The sequence below is a fragment of the Acanthochromis polyacanthus genome, chromosome 22, assembly GCF_021347895.1.
Source record: "Acanthochromis polyacanthus isolate Apoly-LR-REF ecotype Palm Island chromosome 22, KAUST_Apoly_ChrSc, whole genome shotgun sequence".
Classification (NCBI taxonomy): domain Eukaryota; kingdom Metazoa; phylum Chordata; class Actinopteri; family Pomacentridae; genus Acanthochromis; species Acanthochromis polyacanthus.
This window is the reverse complement of record NC_067134.1, coordinates 8,591,302-8,619,207: the sequence shown is the minus strand read 5'-3', so window position 1 is coordinate 8,619,207 and position 27,906 is coordinate 8,591,302. Positions and strand designations below refer to the sequence as shown.

General features: G+C 43.2%; 2 protein-coding genes across 46 annotated transcripts in view; one reads left to right on the top strand and one right to left on the bottom strand.

The window, feature by feature from the left end:
- Positions 1 to 27,906, top strand: part of LOC127531754 (NACHT, LRR and PYD domains-containing protein 12-like) — a 100,284-nt gene that overhangs the window by 5,363 nt on the left and 67,015 nt on the right. The window contains exons 4-8 of one of the 3 annotated variants that reach the window (XM_051941651.1): positions 882 to 2,730; positions 2,808 to 2,981; positions 9,256 to 9,429; positions 11,359 to 11,405; positions 11,556 to 12,482. In XM_051941651.1, coding sequence (XP_051797611.1) covers positions 882 to 2,730; positions 2,808 to 2,981; positions 9,256 to 9,429; positions 11,359 to 11,405; positions 11,556 to 12,139 — 2,828 coding nt within the window. In that variant the 3' untranslated portion in view covers positions 12,140 to 12,482. Of the gene's footprint in view, positions 1 to 881; positions 2,731 to 2,807; positions 2,982 to 5,636; positions 5,811 to 8,784; positions 8,959 to 9,255; positions 9,430 to 11,358; positions 11,406 to 11,555; positions 12,483 to 27,906 lie in introns of those variants that run through there. The other 2 variants (XM_051941647.1, XM_051941648.1) reach the window with 2 other exon arrangements.
- The window catches only part of LOC127531760 (zinc finger protein OZF-like), a 188,509-nt gene continuing 175,551 nt past the window's right edge, over positions 14,949 to 27,906 (bottom strand). For 25 of the 43 annotated variants that reach the window (XM_051941693.1, XM_051941700.1, XM_051941697.1 and 22 more), the window contains 2 exons: positions 22,044 to 23,744; positions 19,263 to 21,676 (listed from right to left, as the gene is read on the bottom strand). In XM_051941693.1, the coding sequence (XP_051797653.1) occupies positions 21,428 to 21,676; positions 22,044 to 23,744 (1,950 nt within the window). In that variant the 3' untranslated portion in view covers positions 19,263 to 21,427. Of the gene's footprint in view, positions 21,677 to 22,043; positions 23,745 to 27,906 lie in introns of all 43 variants that reach the window. The other 18 variants (XM_051941705.1, XM_051941706.1, XM_051941712.1 and 15 more) reach the window with 6 other exon arrangements.

Sequence of the window (27,906 nt, the reverse complement as noted above, 5' to 3'; positions counted from 1 at the left end):
CTCTTAATTGCCTGTTCCTCCCCTGTTTTGTAGCAACACACTACTTTCTGCAGTACAATACTGTTCAAATAATGTTCTGGAGGGTGCCGTGGTGTGTTCCAACACTACTTTATGCAGACAGAGGGGGTTGGAAGTAATCTAGAAAAGTTGGGACTCCTGTAGGATTTGCTAGCATCAACTTTCAAGGCATTGAAAGGCCCATTTCTGCAGAACAGCTTTAAATTGTTAAACCATTTCTGTTCCCTGAAAAAGGCCTTTTTGTATACTTCTGAAATGTACATTATTTTTCAGTTTTGGGGAACCTTACCTTTTTTAAATCTCTGGCAGACCACCACTTGTCTTTGTAGCATTTCAAGCTACTCATTGGACTTGAACTATTTGATTTTCAATTAAAAAATTGATAAATTGGGGTGTTCTAAAAGTTTTGACCGGTAGTGTAATTTGATAATGGCCCCAGTGAGCCCAGAACAGGGCTGCTGGTCCAGCTCTCTGTTTTTAGGTTCAATTGTCTTCAGTGTCTTTCCCTAATAAGAACTCTAAAAAGAGCTTGATCTGAACTTGAGATAACCCACCTACCTTCTGACTGCCTCCATAGTTAACCATCTGGGTTGCCCTTTAGCCGAGTTGCCCTTTCAGTCCGTTTTTTCAGTCAGTTTCATCTAAATGGTCAGGGTAAGTTGCTGCATGTGCAGAGTTTAGGATGAAACCCCCATAAATAAGTTCAGAAAAATCTCACACACAGTTACCCAACTTTTATGAGCCTCAGGTCTTATAGGTGGCTAAATAGAAATCCTATCTCTTTGTAGTTGCTTGTGTTTTTCCAACAACAGCAGAGGTTTCTGTAGACACTTCTAACACCATTCCCTTCATGTTTGAGACAGATGAGACTGTTCCGGAACCAGAACCACGTCCCATCAGATATTACCAACAGAAGCTTCAGTCAAACTTCCAGGAGACGTTTCTGGTCACAACAGAGGGGTGGGCAGCAGATGAAGAGCGTCTGGTTGATGTCTACACAGACTTGTACATCACAGCTGGCCGGGATGTGCACGTCAACACACAACATGAGGTAGTACAGATTGACAAGGTGTGGAAGCCATCAGACACAGAGACACAGATCCAACCCAGAGACATTTTCAAGCATCCTTCTGGAAAAGACATACCCATCAGAACAGTGCTGACCAATGGGATTGCAGGGATTGGAAAAACATTCCTCGTGCGCAAGTTTGTGTTGGACTGGGCCGAAGAAAGAACCAATCAAGACGTGCATCTTATTTTCCCGTTCACTTTCCGTGCTCTGAATTCACTGGAGGGAAAAGAGTTTGGGTTGTCAGAGCTCATTCATGACCGTATCCCAGAAACTAAAGACGTCACAGTGGAGGCTCTGAATTACATCTTTACAGCTCTGCAGTCCTCAGGATCCAGCAGCTACCACAAGAGCAGATTCAAACTGCTGTTTGTGTTTGATGGACTGGACGAGAGTCGCCTTCATCTGGACTTTGATGTCAACAACATTCCCTCTGTGGATGTAACAAAGTCAACAAAAATAGAAATCCTGCTGAGCGGACTAATCAGTGGAAAACTGTTGCGCTCAGCTCGCCTCTGGATAACCACACGACCTGCAGCAGCCGATCAGATCCCTCCAAACCTTGTCAACACTATAACAGAGGTCAGAGGGTTCACCGACCCACAGAAGGAGGAGTACTTCAGGAAGAGATTCAAGGAGCAGGTCCACAGCATCATCTCCCACATGAAGAAGTCACGAAGCCTTCACATCATGTGCCACATCCCAGTGTTCTGCTGGATCACTGCTACAGTTCTGGAAGAGCTGCTGAAAACCAGAAAGGGAGGAGATCTGCCCAGAACCCTGACTGAGATGTATGTAGAGTTTCTAAGATTTCAGATTGATCACACAAAAGAAAAGTACGGTTCAGAGAATTGCTTTCAGTACATAAAGTCATTAGCTAAACTGGCTTTTGAACAGCTGCAAAAGGGCAATCTGATCTTCTGTGAGAAAGATCTGAGAGAAAGTGGCATCGATCTGAGTGAAGCCTCAGTGTACTCAGGAGTGTTCACAGAGATCTTCAAAGCAGAGCGAAGGCGGAAAGAGAAAGAAAAGATGTTCAGCTTTATCCATCTGAGCGTTCAGGAGTTTCTGGCTGCTCTTCATGTCCACGTGACCTTCATCAACTCTGGAATTAACCTGCTGGAAGAAGAACAACAAACAACCTCCTGGTGGTCAAATCTGTTCAGAGCCAAAGTTGATCCAACAACAGTTTTCTACCAGAGAGCTGTGGACGAGGCCTTACAGAGTCCAAACGGACACCTGGACTTGTTCCTGCGCTTCCTCCTGGGTCTGTCACTGCCGACCAATCAGAATCTCCTACGAGGCCTGCTGACACAGACAGGAAGTAGCTCACAGACCAATCAGAAAACAGTGGAGTACATCAAGAAGAAGATCAATGAGAATGTGTCTGTAGAGAGAAGCATCAATCTGTTCCACTGTCTGAATGAACTGAAGGATGATTCTCTCGTGGAGAGGATCCAACAGTCCCTGAGATCAGGATATCTGTACACATATGAAATGTCTCCTGCTCAGTGGTCAGCTCTGGTCTTCATCTTGCTGTCATCAGAAGAACATCTGGACGTGTTTGACCTGAAGAAATACTCTGCTTCAGAGGAGGCTCTTCTGAGGCTGCTGCCAGTGATCAAAGCCTCAAAGAAAGTTGTGTAAGTAGTTGGAGACTGAAGATCATTGTTCATTTTGCTGCTGTTTGATCAGTATAATCTACTTTTTATCTCTTCAGACTGAGTGGCTGTAATCTGTCAGAGAGAAGCTGTGGAGCTCTGTCCTCAGTCCTCAGCTCCCAGTCCTCCAGTGTGACAGAGCTGGACCTGAGTAACAACAACCTGCAGGATTCAGGAATGGAGAGTCTTTCTGCTGGACTGGAGAGTCCACACTGTAAACTGGAAGCTCTCAGGTCAGGACTCATCAACCTGTTCAACTGATGACCATTTAAAATGTCTATTAGTCAAGATGATCAGAACAGCTGAGGTGGGAGGTTTTCTGGATTTGTATGACTCAGATCAGTTGTGTTACTGACCTTTAGCACTAGTTTCTCTTAATGAGGCCTCTTCCACTACAGGAACTGAACAACCTGGAACTTGCATCACAGAACCAGAACCTGTAAGAGCCTGGGAAGTCTTGGTTCCAGGCTCTGTTTTAGTTTCCACTGTCTTCAAAATAGAATGTTTCAGATCGACGTTGATTAAAAACAAAAAAAAGAAACACCAGAACAAACATTTCATGTTCACACTTGGACTTGTTTTATGGCTCTTCTCCAGGTTGTTTTCTCCTAACTCGATCCTTGCCTGTGTTGTTTCTCTTCTCAGATGTTTGTCGCTTTGGAGCAAAGTGTCTGCTAAATGATACTGTAAAATCTTGAGTTTGTTCAATGACTGAACTCAATGCAGTTCACCTGGTGGACAGTTGGACTGTTGTTTCCATTCTTATTTGAGGTTCAGCTCCAAATCCTTCTCACCACTGGAGCCCAAACAGCCACTGAAGCAGTATTGCTTTCTGTCTCCATTGAGAGAAACAGATCCTTAGTTCAGATCCTCTTGATCTACTCTGATGGTCTAGAGAGATTTGTGGTGCTCTCTAAAAATAGTGGTGAGAGGGTGCAGGTAGGAAGGTCTAGGCGCCAAAGAGAAATAGACAGGCTAGTAAAGGAAAGGAGGCAGTTGAAGAAGCAGTGGAAGAAGGCATCAGAAGAAGAAAGGGAGGAAATTAATGTGTTGTAGGAGGGACTGAGAAGCAGGTTAGCAGTACTCAGAAGGGCAGAACACATTAGAGAGAAGAGAAAGAAGAATGTGCAAGGTAAACTTTTTTTAGTTTGTGAAAGGCATGTTTAATCAGGAAAAAGGAGGTCAACTTAAGGCAGTGAAGTCAGAGGTTGAAGAGTACTTGAGGTTGACATATTCAGGTTCAGAGGAGAATAGGAACATTGGCCTTCCATCTGATATGCCACCATTGGAGGAAATGGGTCAGGAGATGGATGTTGGCTTACTGAGATGGAGAGAAGTTGTGGAGGTGGTCAGGTGTGCAAAGATTTCGTGGGCCCCAGGGCCTCATGGAGTTTCCTACAGTGTCTACAAGAGTTCACTTGCCATCTAAAGGATACTGTGGAGACATCTGAGAATAGCCTTGGAGAAACAAAGTATTCCAGAGCATGGTGTAAGACAGGAGATGTTTTCATCCCCAAGGAGAAGGAGTCATCAGACCTCAGCCGGTTTTGGATGATTTCTCTCCTAAATGTTGAGGGAAAGATTTTCTTCAGTATTGTAGCTCAGAAGTTAGCTAGTTACTTAGTAAGGAATGGTCTGATAGATTCTACAGTGCAGAAGGCAGGGATATCAGAATTTTGTGGGTGCTTGGAGCAGATTAGCATGTTTTGGCATCAGATTCAGACAGCTAAGAGGGAGAGGAGAGATTTGAATATTGTTTTTTCAGATTTGGCTAATGCATTCAGATCAGTGCCACATAGCCTCATTTGGAGTTCCTTTCACTACTTTAAAGTGCCAGAGATGGTTGGTAACCTGGTGAAAGCATATTTCCAGGGCATCAGATTATGTGCAAGTACAGGAGATTTTACAACATTCTGGCAAAGATTGGAGGTTGGTATTATGGCAGGATGTAAAGTTTCATCGTTAGCTTTCACAATGGCTATGGAGTTAATGATCAGGGCTTCCAAGTGGGTCGTTGGTGGAGAGAGACGGCAGAATGGAATGAGTCTTCCACTAGTTAGAGCTTATATAGATGATATGACACTGATAACTATAACAGTCAATGTACAAAGAAGCTGTTAGATAGAATGAATAGGAATCTCAAATGGGCCAGTATGAGGATCAAGTCTAGTAAATCAAGGAGTATTTCGATATACAGAGGGAAAGTAAGTGATAAGAAGTTTTTCAAAGATGGTGGGGAAATTCCTACCAATAGGGAGAAGTCAGAGAAGAGCTTAGGAAGGTGGTAGAATTTGGACCTCAATGATAAGGAACAAGTTGTGCCATTAAAAAAGGATGTTGCAGAAGGCCTGGATAGAATAGATAAATCAGGGCTTCCAGGAAAACTGAGGTTGTGCTGTTTGCAGTTTGGCTTATATCCTAGATTAATGTGGCCAATGTCCATTTATGAAGTCCCATTATCCATGGCAGAGAGAATGGAAAGGCTAGTTAGTTCTTATATTAGGAAATAGTTGGGTGTTCCCAGGTGCTGAAGCAGTGTAGCTTTGTATGGGAAAGGGAAAGTTCAGCTGCCAGTATCTAGTCTAACAGAGGAGTTTACATGCACAAAGATTAGGACAGAGCTATTATAGTCTGGGAGGAAGGACATTTTAGTTAGCAATGCGGTTCTGAATCCTACCGGGGGAGGAAATTGAACCCAAGAGCTGATTTTGATTACTATAATGTGCTATACTTTGGATTATTTTCACATTTAGATAATATTGCAGAGGACTGTCCTCAGTGCTGTTGTATTCTGGACATAGTGGGATGTATTTGTTGTTAAATTCTTTTAAACAGGACAGAAAATACTGAACTTAATGTATTACTTATTTTTATGTTTGTCTCTTCAGACTGAGTGGCTGTAATCTGTCAGAGAGAAGCTGTGGAGCTCTGTCCTCAGTCCTCAGCTCCCAGTCCTCCAGTGTGACAGAGCTGGACCTGACCAACAACAACCTGCAGGATTCAGGAGTGGAGAGTCTTTCTGCTGGACTGGAGAGTCCACACTGTAAACTGGAAGCTCTCAGGTAAGGACTCATCAACCTGTTCAACTGATGACCATTTAAAATGTGTTTTTATTCCTGATGAGCAGAACAGCTGAGGTGGGACGTTTTCTGTAATTGTATGACTCAGATCAGTTGTGTTACTGACCTTTAGCTCTAGTTTCTCTTAATGAGGCCTCTTCCACTACAGGAACTGAACAACCTGGAACCTGCATCACAGAACCAGAACCTGTAAGAACCTGTGAAGTCTTGGTTCCAGGCTCTGTTTTAGTTTACACTGTTTGACAGAGGGAATAGAATAGAATAGAATACAATACAATACAATAGATCTCCTGCTGCACAGCTGCTGAACCACAGCAGGAGACCAGGAGGTTTTCTGTGGTCCACCTAAAGAAGTTGGTCTGCAGGTGTTGAGGGAGGTGAGTCTGGTTTACAGTCTCTGTTGGGTCTGCAGAAGTTGATGGGAGATCTTCATGGCGGTGTTGGTGTTGGTGGTGGTGGTGGTGGTGGTGGGGGGGGGTGGCATAAGTTGCAGGCTGCATCTTGTAAGGGGACTCCAAGCCACTGATTTTGAGGATGGTGTTGTTGGGGTGGATGGAGGAGCAGTAATGTGTGAAGAGAAGGTTTTGCATCAGTCAGAGGGCACAAACCCCTGAGATGTTCCAGTGTTCAGGATGAGAGTAGATGAGATCTGGTGCTCCACCTGATGTTCTGAGGTCAGTTTCTCAGGAAGTCCAGCATCCATGGTCACACTGAACTCCTGAAGTCCAGACTGCTCAGTTTCTGGACCAGTTTGTGTGGAGTATTGTGGTAAATGCTGACTTCACATCCTTCCATGTGTGTTGTTTTGGTCCAGATGTGTCAGGGCTGTGTGGAGAGCTGATCTGATTGGATCCTCTGTTGTTCTGTTTACCTGAAATACAAACTGATTGAGGTCAGCAGAGATAGCAGATTTAATATGAAGGAGGATCAGTCTCTGAAACATCTGGTGATGATGGGGGTTACAGCAGCTGGAGATAGTTGTTCAGGCAGTTCTCTATGGTTTTCTTGGGGACAGTTGTGGCCCATTTTAGGCAGGTGTGGACTACAGACTGTTGAGGTGAGAGGTTGAAGATGGTGATAAATACTTCTGCTAACTGTTCTGCATCAACCTTAAGAATCTGTCCAGAGACTCCATCTGGACCAGACACTCTCCTCGTGTTGACTCTGTGCAGGGTGGGTCTGTCCTGATGTTGTTCCAGTTTTATGGGTTATTTTTTCTGGTTGTGGAGGATAGATGCTGTTGTCTCTTCTAATTTGGTCAATGTGAACAAAGAAGAGGTTGAGAGAGTTCTGGAGAGTTCTGTCTGCAGGTTTGTGGCTGTGTAGCTGTCCTTGTAACCAATGAAAGTCTTCATCTCCTGCCACATTCACATGAAGCTGCTGTTATAAAAAGGTTTCTCTATGTGATGTTTGTATCTGTGTTCTGTCTCTGATGATCCTCTTCAGGCTCCACTGTGTCTCATTGTTGGTTTGATGGTTCATGGTTTGAATGGGGCTGCACAGTGATATAGTGGTTAGCACTTTCGCCTTGCAGCAAGAAGATCCCCGGTTCAAATCCCGGTCTGGGATCTTTCTGCATGGAGTTTGCATGTTCTCCCTGTGCATGCGTGGGTTTTCTCCGGGTACTCCGGCTTCCTCCCACAGTCCAAAAATATGCTGAAGTTAATTGATTACTCTAAATTGTCCGTAGGTGTGAATGTGAGTGTGATTGTTGGTCTGTATATGTAGCCCTGTGACAGACTGGTGACCTGTCCAGGGTGTCCCCTGCCTTCACCCGAGTCAGCTGGGATAGACTCCAGCACTCCCCACGACCCTAGTGAGGATAAAGCGGTGTACAGAGAATGGATGGATGAATTGTTTAAAACACAAGATGGGTGCTCTATCAATAGCTATAAAAGAAAGTTCTTTATAGGACAAATATGTTCCTGTGTATATGTTTGTGTTGGTTTGTGAGTGTAATTGAAAGAGGAATGCTGATGGGATATGAAGCATTATCAGTAGTTACATGCTGTTGGATGAATAGTGAAATAAGATGCTTTTTTCAGTAGGAAAAGTGTTTGAGTGTTTCCTGAGACTGAGAGAGAATGAAGAGTCCAGCTCACTGACGCTTTGAGGAGTCCAGACTTCATCAAGAGTGGAGATAAAGAGTTTAAACACATGAGTTTGGAGATCCTTAGTTTGGTTCCAGTGGGATTGATGTGTGAGTGAAAACCAAAGCATGAGTCTCAACAGCACAAGTAGAAGTGAAGGAACCTGAAGAACAAGGACTGGAGATCAGAAGACATTTGTTCTGGAACAACATCAGAGATGGAAGCGAGTCTGACAGAGATTTAATGGCTGCCATCAGCATCAAGTTGACTATTTTTCAGGTTGTAAAGAAGGAAAGTGTCCAAACTGTGACTTGTCCAAGTGTGTGTCCTGATTTGAATCCAACAGACCAACTTTGGGGTATTTTAAAGACAAAGGTAGAGCAACACAAACCCTCCAACAAAGAGCAGATGAAGACCTAGTTTCTGAAGATGGAGGAACATCTCTGCAGAAATGTGGTTTCTTCACGCTGAGGAGGATTAAATGTGTCATCAAAAATAAAGGTGGATGTAGAAAGTAGTGAAAAATCCTCCATTCTACTGACAATAATGAAAGATGTACTGACCTTTATTGGATTCATTTCTTGCTGTTTGGTCTGTATTCTTCATTTAGGAAATCTAAACTGTCAGTTTGTTTTTAATCACATCAAATACTTTACTGCTCATATTCAAAGTAATCTGATTACTGTAATGTGCTACTGCTTGGATTATTTTCACATTTAAATAATATTTCAGAGGACTGTCCTCAGTGCTGCTGTATTCTGGACATAGTGGGATGTATTTGTTGCTAAATTCACTGCTGTCTTTTCAACAAGACAGAAAATACTGAACTTAATGTTTTACTTCTTCTCTTGTCTTTGTCTCTTCAGACTTAATCACTGTAATCTGTCAGAGAGAAGCTGTGGAGCTCTGTCCTCAGTCCTCAGCTCCCAGTCCTCCAGTGTGACAGAGCTGGACCTGACTAACAACAACCTGCAGGATTCAGGAGTGGAGAGTCTTTCTGCTGGACTGGAGAGTCCACACTGTAAACTGGAAGCTCTCAGGTCAGGACTCACACTTTGAAACTGATGTGATTTCTATCAGTGGATAAACGGCTAACCTGAGTACAATCATTTCTGCTGATGGGATTCATCAAATGAGCTTTTACTGAACTTGTGCAGGACTTTGTCAGGGTTTATTTTTGACATGATTAAATCCCACTAATCATTGTTGAGATTGTTGATTTGCTTGAGACGCATGAAATGTGCAGCAAAATGTATCTGAAAGACAAAGAAGAAAAGAGAGTGAGAAACATCCAGCCAAGTGTTGTCCATCAGGTTTGTGTTGTTTTGTGTGTGCAGGCTGTCAGGCTGTCTGGTCACAGAGGAAGGCTGTGCTTCTCTGGCCTCAGCTCTGAGCTTGAAGACCTCAAATGTGAGAGAGCTGGACCTGAGCTACAACCATCCAGGAGACTCAGGGAAGAAGATGCTGAGAGCTAAAGTGGAGGATCCACACTGTAGACTGGAAACTCTCAGGTACAGACAGACAGACATAAAAACATTAAATTCATTTCAATTCAGTATGATTTATGTAGCTCCAATTACAGGTCAAAGAACCCATATGTTTGAATCCTCAGAGCAGCCCTAAAGTGACAGTGAGAAGAAAAAGCTCCCTTTTAGCTTGAAGAAACCTTGAGCAGAACCGGGCTCTTTATATGGGGGAACCCATCCGCTGCTGGCCAACAGAATGTTCTTGTCGCTGTAATAAAACTTTGTGGTCGATTGTGTCAAATGCTGCACTAACATCCAACAAAACAAGTGCAGAGACCAGTCTATTGTCTGATGCTATGAGAAGGTCATTAGTGACTTTCACCAGAGCCTTTTCTGTGCTATGATGCATCCTGAAGCCTGACTGAAACTCTTCAAACAAGCTATTCCTTTGTAAGTGTTCACATAATTGATTTGCAACAGTTCTTTCCAGAATTTTAGAGAGAAATGGTAGGTTGGATATTGGTCTATAGTTAGCTAACACATCTGGATCTTGAGTGGGCTTTTTAAGCAAAGGTTTGATGACAGCAACCTTAAAAGCCTGTGGTACATAGCCTGTTACTAGAGAGAGATTAATTAGATCTAACATTGAAGAATTAATTAAAGGTAAAGCCTTTTTGAGCACTCTAGTTGGATAGGTTTTAAAAGGCATGTCGATGGTTTGGATGTAGAAACTGTTGGAAATATTTCAGAGAGACATATAGGAGTGAAGAATTCTAAATAGCCATCCGGTCTTACAGCCAATTCTAAAGCAACTGTACTCCATGATACATCTGTGACATTTGTAGGAAGGGCCAGATTAGTTTTTTTCTCTGATCGTAATAATTTCATCTGTAAAGAAGCTCATGAATTCATTACTGCTCAGAGCTAAAGGAATACAAGGTTCAACAGAGCTCTGAGTCTTTGTCAGCCTGGTTACAGAGCTGAAGAGAAACCTAGGGTTGTTCTTGTTCTCCTCTATTAAAGATGAATAATATGCTGTCCTGGCATTACTAAGAGCTTTTTATAAATTACTAGACTATTTCTCCACACTACGTAAACTTCCTGTAAACTAACATCCTGTAGAACTCCTTTCAAACAGGAGAAAACTGTTAGCCGAGATAAACACACATTCTGAAAGCAAAGGGAAACTTTTAGCATAGCTTAGCACAAAAACTGGATTTTTTTAAAGAAGGATTTGGGCTTTATTTGAGAGTTACTAGTGGAGAGGCAGACAGGATAGTAGGGAGAAGCATGTGGAGAAGACCTGCAGCAAAGGGCTGTGACCTGGAATTAAACCCAAGCTGCTGTGTCGGAGATTATAGCCCAGGTTATGGGTCACCCACTCAACCTGTTGAGATATCTGAGCACCTATGGGGATCCTGTTATTCTAGCTTAGAACAAAGGCAGGAAGCAGGGTGAATTGTTAGCCTAGCTTAGCTCAAAGACAGGAAGCAGGTGAACTGTTAGCCTAGCTTAGCTCAAAGACAGGAAGCAGGTGAACTGTTAGCCTAGCTTGGCTCAAAGACAGGAAGCAGGTGAACTGTTAGCCTAGCTTGGCTCAAAGACAGGAAGCAGGTGAACTGTTAGCCTAGCTTAGCTCAAAGACAGGAAGCAGGTGAACTGTTAGCCTAGCTTGGCTCAAAGACAGGAAGCAGGTGAACTGTTAGCCTAGCTTAGCTCAAAGACAGGAAGCAGGGTGAACTGTTAGCCTAGCTCCATGAACAGAGGAAGCATCAATGAGTAAAGCTGAATAATGAGTGTAAACTGAGCTGGAACGTGACGACCACAGGACAGGACTTTAGAGATGCTGCATTCAGGTGTCTGTGTCTCCATGTTGGACTGGTCCTTTATCAGTGGAACAGTGTGAGAGCCATGTAACATCCATGTGTGCTGCTGAAAGAGTCTCTGCTGCTCTGACCGTCCTCCTCCTTTCAGGGTGACGCCTGCTGGAGTCCCATGGTTGACACCAGGTCTGAGGAAGTGTAAGTGTGTTTGAATGGATTGATGGAAACAAAGCAGCACATTCAAGCATCTTCAAAGTGTCACATCTCTGAGGTCATCATCAAAGCTTTAATACTGATCACATGATCCATCAATAACTGCAGCTGTGTTGTGTTTGTTCTCTCCATCAGATTCCTGTCAACTCACAGTCGACACAAACACAGTACACAGAGAACTCAAACTGTCTGACAACAACAGGAAGGTGACATATGTGGAGGTGGATCACTCGTATCCTGATCATCCAGACAGGTTTGACTGCTGTTGTCCTCAACTGCTGTGTAGAACTGGTCTGACTGGTCGCTGTTACTGGGAGGTGGAGTGGAGAGGAGTGGTTAATATATCAGTGAGTTACAGAAGAATCAGAAGGAAAGGAAACAATTATGCCTCTGACTGTGAGTTTGGATGTAATGATCAGTCCTGGAGTCTGATCTGCTCTGATGATGGTGGTTACTATGTCATTCACAATGACAGTAAAACACCCATCAGGTCCTCCTCAGTCTCTCACAGAGTTTCAGTTTATGTGGACGTTGATGCTGGAACTCTGTCCTTCTACAGAGTCTCCTCTGACTCTCTGATCCTCCTCCACACCTTCAACACCACATTCACTGAAACTCTCTATCCTGGATTTGGGTTCATGTGGTGTGATTTCCCAAGTCGCGATCCTGTACGTAGGATCAGGACATCCAGGCCTGGTTCCTCAGTGTCTCTGTGCTGAGTCTCGTCTCCAGAGTCTCCTCCTGGTACAGAAACAGTGTTGAACAGATGGTTGAGTCTCTCCATGACTCTGTCCCTCACAAACATCTTTTCACATTCATGGATTAAATGTGTTTCTTTGTCAAATCCTTCTAAATGATTCCTTGTAAACTTGTTCCTCTTCAAAGATGAAGTTGTGATTCTTCCAGGAGCCAAATGTGGTGTTTGCGTCTTTTTCCAGTCAAATGTTGAGAGTGAAAATCAGGATGTGGTGTTCCTCTGACGCTCACTGGAACTAAAAGCATTTGAGCTGCACAAAGTGTGAAATGAGAGAGGAAGCAGTGAATCTCCAAACTGCTGACAGACTTTCACACATTATTGTCCAGTGAAAATCAGCTTTTTGTGCAGCCACACTTGATCCTGATGTGAGTCTTTAAGTCCTGTTCTAGTGATGAAATGAGAACTAAAAATCCTGACTCTGAGTTCTTCATTACAAACACACATTATATCATCTGTTTGTTTTTCATCTGCTTTATTCTACTCAACATTTAACAGGATTATAAAAATACATTTAAAGTCTGTCAGGAATCATACAGGTATGAGATCCATGAATCAGCCGTAAGAATGGGGCTCTGGCAGAGTGACAGAAAATAAGGGAACACAGTATGAGATTAGAACCTGTGATTTATCATCAAATAATGCTAGAACCTGATGAATGTGTGTGAACTACCCTAATGCCTGTTTTTTTATCTTCTTTAAATGTTGAAACTGTGTAAAAATCAGAAGAGTGCCTCACTGTAAAGTCATGAGATGATTATTTTAAATACTTGTCTTTTATAATCCTGGTTTAGCAGCAGCTGAGTCACAGCAGAGTCTCATTGCAACAAAGAGGATTGTTTGATTGTGTTTTGAAGTGACCACATGGGGGCAGCATCTCTCTGTGAGCAGTGAGGGCTTTGGTTACCAGAGGAGATTAATGGGGTTCAGGTTTTTATTACTATGAAAATGGGAATGCTTTGAAGGTTTTGATCACTATGAAATGGAGATGTTTCCAGAAGAGTTTGATCACCATGGAAACCAAGAGATTACTAACTTGGTCATGGAGCAAGTAGTCTGGAACTAAGATAAACTTGAATTAAATGCTCACAGTAAAGGTTCATTAGCTCTGTATAGATTTTGGGGGATTTCTTGTCAGTCTGTGTGCGTTGTGCAGAAATGTACAGTGTGGGTGTCAGTGAGAGTTAGACGCTGACATCAGCTTCTCCTGTTTCTCCACCTGAAGCCTGTGCTGGGCTGCAGATGAACCAAATACATGAATAGACCGGATGAAAGGGCTAAACAGGATAAACAGCTGGTTTTGGTTCATCCGGACCACGGGGGGGGGGGGGGGGGGGGGGGGGGGGGGGCATGAAGGCGGTGGATGGGGGAAGTGCACAAGTGAGGAGGGTGGAGGATGTCTGCTGTCATCACGTATGTAAATTAAAGTGTGATGTCATCACGTATGTAAATTGAATATGATGTCACCGTATATGCAAATTCTGAAGAGAAGCAGTGATGTTCAGTGGCGGCCCGTGACCAAAATTACTGAGGAAGCCAGTGTGAACAACAAATTAGATTCGGTGTTTTAACTGTTATTTTTATGTAAACAAATCAGCCTACTGTTACAGTACCTTTATTCTACCGACTTCTCATTCATTTCAGTGAAAAAAAGAGGTTAACGAGAGGACAGCTTGTGTGAGAGACAGTCAGCGAGTGTCACATCAGGCGTCAATATGACCCACCGCGGTGCTGTGCCTGTGATTCAGCCAAAGCGTGAGGGAAGGCTGTGGATGCGTGCTTCGGGCTGTGCGCCTGCTTATGGCTCTGACATACAGTATTATGTGATAAGTTAAAGCCCATGCAAAGCTTGTGAACGTCTCGTAGCTTTATTACAGTCAAACATTAAACACATAATGGCGATAGTTAGATTGAGCTTTGGAGTTGGCCTACCGTCCCTTTTGACTTATAGTTGATCTTAAAAAGGAAGTTTTGTGAAGTCATTTTTTACAAGAAACTCAAGGTCCCTGTCACCATCCATTCTCTGGCTAGCTTGATGGCTATACTTGCTGTATGGGCTTGCTGGCGCCTGGCGGGACAGCTGCATTAGTGTGGGTATTGTTCATCAGTTTGTGATTGGTTGGAAGCCAGATTTGAGCTGGCCTCCCTTATGTTTTTTTTTAATGATGCATCGACCATTAAGCGATGCGCCTTGCTTCAGTCTGATTGGCTAATACGGGCTGTTTTTTTCTCTAAGGGAGGTAAGGCGAAGCTGGCCTCTGAACAGACAGACAGCGCAGAGGGCATGACAGACGTAGTGTAATGCACAAAAAGAGCTTGACAAGAGGGGCGCTGTTTTGCTCCTCACAAAGCAGAAATGCCTGATGTAGTGTTTTGACAACAAGGAATGACAAAAATATAAAACATAAAATATATAGTGGTGAAGATTAGTTATATTTTTTCTTTCTTGCATATTTTTTGGGGAAGCCAGGCTTCCCTTGGCCTCCGTGAAAAACCGCCACTGGTGACGTTATAAAATGCACCTGCTGGAATATATTTGTTGGGAGTTGTTGTGGGGGAGTCACTTGATGCAAACCAGACAACAGTTCTGAGCATGAGGGATTTTACCACAGAACTTTGGACGGGTGATTGAACATGATCTGCAAAGAATATGTGTTCTACTGGGATTATGGACTGAAGGACTGCTCTGACTGCTGTTTGAGGATTCTAAAAATAACACTGACTGAAGGGACATTACTGAACTCTATCATTTCCAAAGGAATGACACCAGAGAGGATCATAAAAAAGTTTTTATTGGCCCAAACAACAAGAAAGGACACAAGCAGATCTAAATCTGGACTGAACTCTCTCTGCTTCCCCCTGGAGGCTCAGAGGCTCGTCGTTCTTCAGGTGATCAGCCGGATGTGGCCACACCGTCTGCTCTGCCCCTCCAAATGACAGAATGTGGGTGATTATTACTCTTCTTCTATGAAAGCATCGTAGCAGTTAGCAATCATGACGAGCCACTGAAATATGAACTAACTATTGATTCATTGTCTGATGATTTAATGGATATTGCTATTTCCCTGCTGAGATATATTTTAATAAAGCATTATCCTGCAATTAAAATCAACAGATTGGAGCTTCTATTTATCCCTATCACAATGGTTATATATATATATTTTCTCTGAGTGTATAAAGTCAGGTTAATGCGTACATCACAACAGTAAAGGTTCTGTAAGGTTACCTAGTCAGTCCACATTTATTCTATTCAACATTCTGAAAGTTTTTACAGAGAGGTTTGTTCATATATCATTTACAGTCTGATTTATGACACTTTTTCACCTAAAAACAGACTGAAATGCACAAAATGAGACACAAAATGAAACAGAAAAACCTTAAACAGATGCAAAATGTCCAAAATGATACAAAAAATGATCTAAATGAGACACAACATGTCCACAATGGAACAAAAAAAATTTAAAAGCAAGTTGAATCTAATCTATAAAACAACCAAAATGAGACACAAATGGACAAAATGTTTCAGTGGTGAGAAAAAGACCCAAACAGAGTCTACTGAATGGTCCAACAATGTTATGGGACAGTTCAAATGGGGCACAAAATGACCAAAATGGAACATAAAGCATCCGACCAAGATAGAAAAATACCATAAAATTACAAAATGGACATAAAAAAAGACCAAGTGTGTCCAAAATGGGACTAAAATTAAGAAAAATGACCAAAACCAGGCACAAAAATTAGCAACAAAATGACGAAAATGAGACATAAAATGTACAAAATGAAAAAAGCAATCTTAAACTGATGCAAAATGACTAAAATGAGAGATAAAAATGAGCAAAACAGAGCAAAAAAAGATGAAAAATTTAACAGAAATGGCCAGTGAGTCACAGAATGGACAAACTGACATGAAATGACTCATATGAGCAACATGAACAATTTTAAACAAAAACAACCTGACAGACACATGAAATGAATCATAAAATGACCAAAATGGTACAAAAACAACACAAAGAGATGTAACATTACCTGAATTAGACATAAATGACCAAAACTTGATGCTAAATAAACAAAATTACAACATAAACAACATGAAAAGATGCAACATGTTTAAAAACGGACCAAAAGATGTAAACTGATCAAAATTAAACACATTCTGACACAAAATGACCAAAATGATCCAGAAATCTTCACTTACATTCCCCAAGCTGTCCACATTTATTCGAACTGAAAGAGAAATGGCCACTGAGTCACAGAATGATGAAATAGACGTGAACTGACCAAAAGAACAAACAAGATGAACAATTTTAACTTAAAAACACACAAAGTGACCAAAATGAACCACAAAATGGTCAAAATTAAGGCACAAAATAACCAAAATGGAAGAAGAAAAAAATAACATGAAAAGATGCAAAATGTTTGAAACTAGACAGAAAGACGTAAACTGACCAAAACAAAACACATAATGACACAAAATGATCCAGAAATGTTCTCTTCCAGTCATGAAACTGTCCACATTTCTTCTATTAAAACATTCTGAGGGTTTTTACAGAGAGCTTTGTTCTGTTTACTGTCTGTGGACCTGGAAGGAGCAGCTTCATATCTGGAAAAAAGATTCACAATCAACGGTTTGTTTAACAGAAGAGATCATCTTAGTTCAAAGTGGCACCAAATCCATGCCATGTTTGGGTCGTATGTTGGCCTTTAACTTTGAGCAGGTGTGTTATTATTTACAGTGTTTATGGTAGAATGTGGCCGTTTTAATGGCAGATCACATGGAAGTAACATGAGCCACTTTGAAATAGTGAGTTATGCAGAAGAACATAAAGAAGAAATTCAAAGGTTTGAATAAGTAAATATGTTAGATTATATTTTTAATCTATTTTGTGTACTTGATGATGAAAAACATTTCATAAAAGAAACCTTAATAATGTTGCCTTTTAATGTTTTAACCCTCCTGTTGTTCTCATTTACAGGCACCAAAAAACATTGTTTCCTTGTCTAAAAAAAAATAATAAAAACATTCAGCAAAAAAAAAACCCAAGTTTCTGAAAATGTTCAGAACCTTCAGGAAGAAAATTTCAGTAATTTCTTGCAAGTTTTCTTTTCAAAAAAATACCCAAAATTTTGAAAGGAAATTGTTGTAAATATTTTCAGAAAAACGAGTAAAAATCTTCCCAAAAAATGAGAAAAAAATCTTCAAAAAACATCTTAAAAATATCTGAAGTGATGACATATATTTCAGTAAAACTTCTAATATTTTCTTTAAGGACATTCACGTAAAAATCAACCAAAATCCAGTGAATTTCGCTGGATTTTGGTTGATGTTTTTGTGAATGTTCTTTCGAAATATTTTAAATTTTTTATTTCCACCTAAAAATGTTCAACAATTTCCCAAAAATGTTGAAAACGTGGACATCAGAAGTTTCACTTTGAAAATATATATTTTTCCCACATTTTCAAACTTTAAAATGAGTCAATTTTGACCCAGAGGACAGGGTTAATTAGTCATGTGAGAAGTTGAGTGCAAGTTAATTTTTTTATTATATGAAGTTAAAATATATTTTTTAGTCGTTTTCTAATTCTCCAGGATTAAGGACTGTGCAAGACCTGTAGGGGGCAGTAACCAGCACCTACTATGATGTTCTCCACTAGCTTGAAGCAGAGGGATTCCTCAGCATGGCCACATGAACACACCGAGGCTGAATCCCAAACTGCCCCCTACACACTCCCCCTCCACTACCGAATGTCACTCCAAAAGAAGTCACACTCGCAGCTGTGAAGGGCACTTTAATTGAAGGGGGAGGGTATAAATACGATCGTCAAGAATGGGACGCCCTGTCGCCTCACCGGAAAATGGAAGACGTCATCGCCATGGTAACACAAAGACGCTTACTGTGCATGGCTGTAGCGCTGTGGCACAGGTTGCAGGCAATGATGTAGGGGCTACATTCTGCTTCAAATAATTTGAAGTCATCCCACATGTTTTCCAATCCTATTATCTGGCATTTCAAATCCAACAAATGAATAAATGAATTCTGTCAGTTGTGTTCAAATTTTAAGGTGTCAGGGGGTGCACAATTAAATCAAATGTCAGCAGAGAAGAAGATTTGTTTCTTTTGTTTAATCTTTTTTCACCACTCTTTTTGTGATGTTCTGTCAGTGTGAAAAAGGCGTGGGAGAAATAAAGGACGCATGTGGAACTCACATCAATATGTTGTTTCCTCCTCCATTTCGACGTTGCACTTCCTGAAAAAGTTGTCCAGAGTGAGCATCGATGCAGACTCGCTATTTAAGGGCTGAACAGTCCACTCTCCCTCCGCACTACGTGGTTTGGGACGGCCCTTAATATGGAGGACCCTCCGCGGGAACGCGCAAACAGAGGGGTAGTGTGTAGGGATAGTGTGTTGGGGGCTCAGCCCTATTGTGTTTCCACTCCGTGTTCCTGCCACGCCTGCAGGATGACCTTCATACTTGTGGCAGTGGTTGGACAATCATCCAATCAGAACGCAGAGCCACATGACACCCAACCAGCTGTGGGTGCTGGGTCGCACACATCACCCAATTCCTGGAGCAGAAAACACAGAGCTCCATGCAAATACAATGTGATTTGAACCAAAACATTGATTCTTGTGTTTTAACAATATTAGAGGGCAAGAAAAGTGAACAGAGAGTCAGAAGTCCCTCACTGGAAGACAATTTCTGACAAGAAAAACCTCCAGGAAGAAGTCAAAGGACGCTTTTCCTCACATTAAGAGTCTTCCTTACTGGAGCCGCTGAGAACTTGGACATTGCCGCGTAATTTCCACTGAGAAACTGTTCCAAACAAGAACATGAGTGTTGTTTTCAGAGCAGTTGTGGCCTGTGTTAGGACCATCTGAAAGACAACGTCACAACTGCAACAATGGAGCACTGATGCTGGAATCAGAGATTGAGGTTTTTCAACAGTGGAACTCCGTTTCAAGTCATTCACCATCTCCCAAAAAACTATTTTTTTAAAATCATAAACTATGGATATTTCTAATGGTATCTATGAAATATTAGCTCAGTATGTCAGATACTTTCTTAGAGGTTTTTCAGTGGACTGTAGACCCAGTTTCACTTGTTTTTATTTTCTCACATTGAAATTTGAGGCTGTTTGAAGATGAATATCTCAAGAACAATTCTTGATAAAAGCCTGAAACCTTCACTTGTTTGTCTTGCTAACATCAGCAGATCAGATTGCTGTTAAATACAGCAGTGGAAAAAAGTTTTTGGACATCCCATACATTTGAGAAATACTGCATGAAGAATCACTTTGAGGTTTTCAAGAGTCATTTATTTTAGAACAATCATAAAACTAAACACATCGTAAAAAAGACATTAAAAACTGAAAATTGACTGGTTCCATAAAATGAGAAATTTGGTAGAATTTAGTTTTGTTAGTTTTTCTTCTAAACAACAAACCAAAAAAATATCATTTGTATTTGTGTCTGTCTGATGCAGCCACACACTTAGGAACACACAAAAAAAGACTTTGCAACAAATATTTCATGACAATATTTAAGATTGTGTAAAAATTTTCAGGGTGTCTGAAAACTTTTTTTCTCCTCACTGTATCTGTCAAGGTTGTTGCTAGAGGTACGGACCCGTACCAGTAGCCTGTGGACTACGGATACAGCACTTGCCATTTGCCAATCAGATACGCGAGATCTGGTCACGTGACTCCCGATAGACGCTAGCGGTACGGACCCGTAGCATCGGTACGGACCCGAAACCTGACCCTAACACTAACCCTAACCTTTGCTTACCTTTCAACAGTTTGCAGTGGTTAGCAGCTTCTTGACTCGCATACAGGTTCGTATCTGTCTGGCAAATGAAAAGTGCACGGGTCTGTATCTGTAGACACTACCATCTGTCAAAGCATGAAAATGTGCCGTTATAAAAATGCCACTATCTCCAGACACATATATGTGGTCATGGTTCCATGATGCCAATGTCATGGTAATGACTGGATGCAGCTAATTTACAAAGCAATGATTCTAAACTACATGTCAGCTTTGAAAGATTGGACTTTTCAGAGAACACTTCATGTTTTTATATTTCAACTCACACATAATCTGAGATTATTTAATCTAGTTGTTCAACATTAGAGATTCTTCATCATAGATAGATAGATAGCTAGATTAGATAGATAGATAGGAATCATAAGGCCAGTAATCTCCTAAATCAATTATGATTAATCATCAGAGAATCACTGAACCAGCTCTGCATCTAACAGGTTCCTGCAGCCCAGAGGGATCTGAGGAACAATTAATCTGGTAATTGCCCCTAGTCTGCCCCTAGTCATGCTGCTATAGGCCTATAGGCTGCTGGGGGACTTCTCTTGACGCACTGAGCCCTTCTCCATCTACCTTTACATTTAATATGTATACTGTTATTGCAGTACATTCCCTCTGTTTCCCCCTGTGCTATTTCTCCGAGTGTCCCTGGTCCCAGAGCTGGATGCTTCAGATCTGCGGTCGATGTTCCACCAGCTGGTCCAGTCTCCATCATGTCCACTGTGGGATGCTGCCGCTGACCTTCCTCTAGCCCTTCGCTTCCAACTCCCCTTTTCCACCAGTCAACTCTGCATCGCCTTCACTATACTTGTTATGCTAACTTACATACTGTTTGAATTTTACTGCTAGCTATATATGGAGTATGTTTAATGTCAGAGCCGTACATCATAAGAGTAAACTATGAGTCAGTTTTCAATGTTAGCTTATACTTTGTCTGTGTCACATATCCTGTCATGCATGTATCCAAATGTGTGTTGTGTTTTCCTTGCTTTCCCACCCCTCCCTCTTCTCCCATCCCTCCCCCTTGCCCTCCTCTGTCCTTCTCAACCCGCCCGGCCAGCAGGCAGATGGGTCCCCCCTATATAGAGCCGGGTTCTGCTCGAGGTTTCTTCCCTGTTAAAGGGTGTTTTCTTGCCACTGTCGCCTTTGGGCTTGCTCTGGGGGTCAGGCATATGGGTTCTGTAAAGCGTCTTGAGACGATTTGACTGTAATTGATGCTATATAAATAAAATTGAATTGAATTGAATTGAATTAATCGACAAAATTCGCCCTGCTGCTCACTGCCTCCATCCAGAAGTCTATCCCTCTACCACTGATAATTCATTTAACTGAGTAACCACTTTGAATGGTTTAATTAATTTACAGTCATGTCCGTTCACGACAGCCTTCCTCTTAATGGATTTTGCAACGAAGCAACAAAGACACTAAACAAGAAATTAGACCTGAATTCTGTGAAGCCGGATCTCAAGGACTTTAAGTTTGTGGAGGACTTCATGAACTTTTACTGAACCCTGCATAGAGCAATCTTCTTGGCAGGGGTTCAGTCTGTGTCCAGTGTGCATACGCTGGTGTTGTTGTAGGGTTCCTTGTTGGTTGGACGTTGGTCCAGACTGGTCAAAGCAGCACTGTTCACCACTGGCAGAGTGCTGACAAGTCTGAGAGTTTAGTCCATCTGTTCCGTTCTGCTTGGAAAACAAACACACAAACACAGAGAACGTCAGTGTTTCCTGCAGCATTGAAGAACTGATGCCGTGCCTGAGATAGAGAGCACCCCAAATGACATCTGAAGACACTTTTACCTGTTGGAATTTAACATTCAGTTGTCTGATTACGTCAGAATTCCTAATCTAACCTACATCCACAGATTAACCTGGACCAGATTTCTGTATCAAAACGAATACAGGTTAGACTGAACGATAGCTGATAATGTGTTAACAGAATTCAACTGACCACAGTTGTTCAAAACAGTTTTGAAACAATTTTGCAGCAATAGCCAAAATTATCCAATACATAATTGTGTGTACACTGTGACTGAGACCAGTCTTTACATACCTCACTGTGACACTGATTGAATGCTTTCTTTCTGGTGTGGATCTGCTGGTGTCGTTTCAGGGAACCCAAAGTTGTAAAAGTCTTCTTACACTCGTCACATCTGTATGGTCTCTCCCCAGTGTGGACACGTTGGTGAACTTTGAGGTCTGCAATGTAGCTGTAGCGTTTCCCACACTGGTCACAAATGTATGGTTTAACCCCAGTGTGGGTCACTTCATGAGCTTTTAACTGCGAGTACCGTACAAATGGTTGGCCGCAGTAATCACATGTGTACACATCATGTCCAGTGTGGATGCGTTGGTGACGTTTTAAGCTCTGCTGGTGCTTGAAAGTTTTTTCACAGGAGTCACAGCGGTACCGCTTTCTACCAGAATGGGGGCATTGATGGATCAACAACTGTTCATGTTGAGTAAAGGTTTTCACACACTGATCACAGTTGAATGGTTTAACGCCACTGTGAATGAGTTGATGACGTCTTAACTGACTCTTCAGAGTAAAAGCCTTTCCACACTGATCACAGTTGAATGGTCTAACTCCATTGTGAATGAGTTGATGACGTCTTAACTGACTCTTCTGAGAAAAAGCCTTTCCACATTTATCACAGCTGAATGGTTTAACTCCACTGTGAATGAGTTGATGATTTGCTAGATTACTCTTCCAAGTAAAAGCCTTTCCACACTGATCACAGCTGAAAGGTTTAACTCGACTGTGCATGAGTTGATGACTTTTTAACGTACTCTTGTGAGTAAAAGCCTTTCCACACTGATCACAGTTGAATGGTTTAACTCCATTGTGAATGAGTTGATGATGTCTTAACTGACTCTTCTGAGAAAAAGCCTTTCCACATTTATCACAGCTGAATGGTTTAACTCCACTGTGAATGAGTTGATGATTTGCTAGATTACTCTTCTGAGTAAAAGCCTTTCCACACTGATGACAGCTGAATGGTTTAACTCCACTGTGAATGAGTTGATGATTTGCTAGATTACTCTTCCAACTAAAAGCCTTTCCACACTGATCACAGTTGAATGGTTTAACTCCACTGTGAATGAGTTGATGATTTGCTAGATTACTCTTCTGAGTAAAAGCCTTTCCACACTGATCACAGTTGAATGGTTTAACTCCACTGTGAATGAGTTGATGACGTCTTAACTGACTCTTCAGAGAAAAAGCCTTTCCACACTGATCACAGCCGAAGAATTTCACTCCACTGTGCATGAGTTGATGTGTTGCTAGATTACTCTTCCAAGTAAAAGCCTTTCCACACTGATCACAGCTGAAAGGTTTAATTCCACTGTGAATGACTTGTCTTTTTAACAGAGTCTTGGTAGTAAAAGCCTTTCCACACTGATCACAGCTGAATGGTTTAACTCCACTGTGAATGAGTTGATGACTTGTTAGATTACTCTTCTGAGTAAAAGCCTTTCCACACTGATCACAGCTGAATGGTTTAACTCCACCGTGAATGAGTTGATGTCTTTTTAAGTTACTCTTCTTCGTAAAAGCCTTTCCACACTGATCACAGCTGAATGGTTTGTCCACAGTGTGAACATGTTTGTGAATTCTTAGCTTTGTTGCTGTGATAAAAGTCTTGCCACATTGCTCACAACTGAGTGATTCATCTCTTTTTGCTGTTGTTGCCGAACCATCCTTATCCTCCTCAGAGGTCCGACATTTCACTCCATTGCTGCGTTTACATTTCTGTAGCAAAAGACAAAGATAAAAACAGAGGCAGTGATGGAAGAGCAATCATGAAAACATTTAACCTAAATGTCTCAATTCCATGTAGTTGGACATGAGGCTGAAACAAGATCAAGAATCTGCAGACATGCTAGCAGCTTTGTCATTAGAAACCTAGAAATGTGTCAACAGCACACTCACAATGTCAACAAAACGATTTTCACAGGACGATAGTTTTCAGCTTTCTGCACGGTAGTTTTAGAATATTGGGTAGTAAAATCTGTCGATCACCGTGAAAAGCAAAGCAGAGCTGGGACTGATGGGATTGTACCACCAGGATCTCTTGATCCCCAGACTTTCCGTTAAGTTACATTACTGGAGAAATGTACAATATGAAAAGCATACAACATCAATGTCCAGATTTAGGTCTTAATGGCAGCAGGGTCAATTCAGACCACCAACACTTTCTAGTTTCTCCTAGGGGATCAGATGTTGATACCAGTCCAGAAAAGATCTGTAATTCTGCCACTGAATTCTGGATTTGACCCCAATGACCTGGGCAATTTGTTGTGCAGCAGTTACACAAGCGTTCACCATCAAACAACAAAAGCAACAAAACAGTAAAACAGTTAAAGGAATAGCAACAATTAAAGGAAACGTTATAAAAATGTAAAAAAAACACAGTTAAACAATTACAAGCAAAATCAAAGCCATTTAAAGAATCAGAACGCAGTTTATTGCCAAGTAAGTTTTTACACTTACAAGGAATTTTCTATGGTGCTCTTGGTGCAAATCCAATAAAATAGTAAGTAAGCGATGTGAGAAATAAGGGTAAAATAGACAGGTATGTACAGTTACTACGCAGTTGTAATTAATATAGTCAACAGAGCTGATTTGCAGTGGCACGGGCAGTGTTTATCAGCGATGCAGCAGAGGGGAAGAAGCTGTTCTTGTGGCGAGAGGTTTTAGTGCTGATGGACCGCAGCCTCCTGCCTGAGGGGAGGGGTTCAAAAAGTTTGTGTCCAGGGTGAGAGGGGTCGGCCAAGATCTTGGTTGCACGCCTTAAAAGCCTAGAGGTGTGCAGATCCTGGAGAGATGGCAGGTTACATCCGATCACCTTCTCAGCCGAGCGGATGATACGCTGCAGGCTGCTCTTGTCCTGAGCAGTGGCTGCAGGGTACCAGACGGTAATGGAGGAGGAGAGGATGGACTCTATGATGGCCGTGTAGAAGTGCACCATCATTGTCTGAGGCAGGTTGAACTTCTTTAGTTGCCTCAGGAAGTACATCCTCTGCTGTGCCTTCTTGTTTATGGAGGTGATGTTCATCTCCCACTTCAGGTCCTGGGAGATGATGGATCCCAGAAAGCGGAAAGACTCCACGGTGAGCACTGTGGAGTCTCAGAGCATGATGGGAGCAGGAGGAGCTGTGTTCCTCCTGAAGTCCACCACCATCTCCACTGTCTTCTGGGTGTTGAACTCCAGGTTGTTCCGGCTGCACCAGGTCACCAGGTTGTCTACCTCCCGTCTCTAAGCAGACTCATCCCCATCAGAGATGAGTCCAATGAGGGTGGTGTCATCAGCAAACTTCAGGAGTTTGACGGACTGGTGCCTGGAGGTGCAGCTGTTGGTGTACAGGGAGAACAGTAGTGGAGGAAGAACACAGCCTTGGGGGGAGCCAGTGCTGATGGTCCTGGTCTCGGAGACTTGCTTCCCCAGCTTCACATGCTGCTTCCTGTCAGACAGAAAGTCTGTGATCAATCTGCAGGTGGAGGCAGGCACACTCAGCTGGAGGAGCTTGTCCTGGAGCAGGGCAGGCATGACTGTATTAAAGGCAGAGCTGAAATCCACAAACAGGATCCTGGCGTAGGTTCCTGCTGAGTCCAGGTGCCGCAGAATGAAGTGGAGAGCCAGGTTGACGGAGTCATCCACTGACCTGTTGGCTCTGTAGGCGAACTGCAGGGGGTCTCGAAGAGGGTCTTTGACGGCTTTTAGGTGAGGAAGCACAAGGCGCTCAAAGGACTTCATCACCAGAGAGGTCAGAGCGACAGGTCTGTAACCATTAAGTCCAGTGGGTCTTGGCTTCTTCGGGACAATGATGATGGTGGAGGTCTTGAAACAGGCTGGAACGTGGCATGTCACCAGTGATTCATTAAAGATGTCAGTGAAGACTGGAGACAGTTGATCAGCACAGTGTTTCAGGGTGGAGGGGGAGACAGTCAGGTCCTGCTGCTTTGCGGGGGTTCTGCTTCTTGAAAAGCCTGTTAATGTCTCTCTTCTGTATAGTGAGCTGGGTCACTGGGCTGGGGGGGTTTAGAGAGTTGGAGGAGTGAGGTGGGTGGATGGTGTCGTCAGCTGGCCTTTGAAGAGGTGAGTTGGAGGTGTGAGGTGGGGGGATGGGGTCGCCAGTTGTCCATTGCCTTTCAAAGCGGCAGTAAAACTCGTTCAACTGGTTTCCCTGGCGTAGGTCGTTAGTGGAGTGGGGAGACAATGGCTTGTAATTGGTTATTTTTTCCCAAGCCCTTCCAGACAGAAGAGGAGTCGTAAACAGAGAACTGTTGTTGAAGTGACTCTGCGTACTGCCGTTGAGCAGCTCTAAATCAAACAAAACATAAGATAGACAGGGACATCGGCAGCAATCTTGGTCATTTAGTCAGACGTAGTAAAAGTTTTCAATAAACGGCCACCGATGTAATCAGGTAGAGGACTTTTCTTTGGTCTGCACTGTTTGAAACACCAGATTACATTGCCCACATCAAGAAAGGGATTCTGTGGAGAGGCTGACATGAGACAGTTTTTAGTCTCAGCATGTTTAGCCCTCCCCCCGTCGAATCGCCACCTTATCGCGGTGGAGGGGTTTGAGTGTCTCGGTGATCCTGGGAGCTATGTTGTCCGGGGCATAAGCCCCTGGTAGGGTCTCCCAAGGCAAACTGGTCCTGGGTGAGAGACCAGACTAAGAGCGATTCAGAAGACCTTGATGAGAACGACAAAAGGCAAAGCCGCTACCTCGGCTTTAGGGAAACCGGGGCCTTCCCCTGGAGCCAGACCTGGGGGGGGAGCTCGTACAGGAGCGTTTGGTGGCTGAGCCTTGGGGTCCCGTGGGGCTCGGTCGGGCATAGCCCGAAAAAGTAACACAGGGCCACCGCCCAGTGGGCCCACCACCTACAGGGCAGGAAGTCGGGTTCAGGTGCTATGCCCACCGGGCAGTAGGCAGGAGCGGGCTTCTGGGCGTGCCGCCCCTGGTGGCGTAGACGAGCCATGGGGACGTGGAACGTCACCTCACTGGCGGGGAAGGAACCTGAGCTGGTGCGGGAGGTGGAGCGATACCGGCTAGATATAGTTAGGCTCGCCTCCACGCACAGCAAGTGTTCTGGAACCAGAATCCTGGAGACGGGTTGGACTCTCTCCTACTCCGGAGTTGCCCAGGGTGAGAGGCGCCGGGCGGGTGTGGGGATACTCACAAGCCCCCGGCTGAGCGCCGCTTTGTTGGAGTTCTCCCCGGAGAACGAGAGGGTCGCCTCTCTGCGACTTTGTGTTGCAGGGGGGAAAACTCTGACTGTTGTCTGTGCTTATGCGCCGAACAGCAGTTCAGAGTATTCGGCCGTCTTGGAGTCTCTGGGTGGGGTCCTGGAAGGGGTACCGCCCGGGGATTCTATAGTTTTCCTGGGAGACTTCAACGCTCACGTGGGCAACGATGGAGAAACCTGGAGGGGGGTGATTAGGAGGAACGGCCTGCCCGATCTGAACCCGAGTGGTGTTTTGTTATTGGACTTCTGTGCTAGTCATGGTTTGGCCATTACAAACACCATGTTCGAGCATAAGGTTGCTCATAAGTGTACTTGGTACCAGAGCACCTTAGGCCAAAGGTCGATGATCGACTTTATAGTTGTATCGTCAGACCTGCGGCCGTATGTCTTAGACACTCGGGTGAAGAGAGGTGCAGAGCTGTCAACTGATCACCACCTGGTGGTGAGTTGGATCCGATGGCGGGGAAGACTGCCGGACAGACCTGGTAAACCCAAACGTGTAGTGCGGGTGAACTGGGAACGTCTGGCGGAGGACCCTGTCCGTAGGGTTTTCAACTCCCACCTCCGGAAGAGTTTCTCCTGCATCCCGGGAGAGGTTGGGGACATGGATTCTGAGTGGTCCATGTTCAAAGCCTCCATTGCAGAAGCAGCTGTTAGG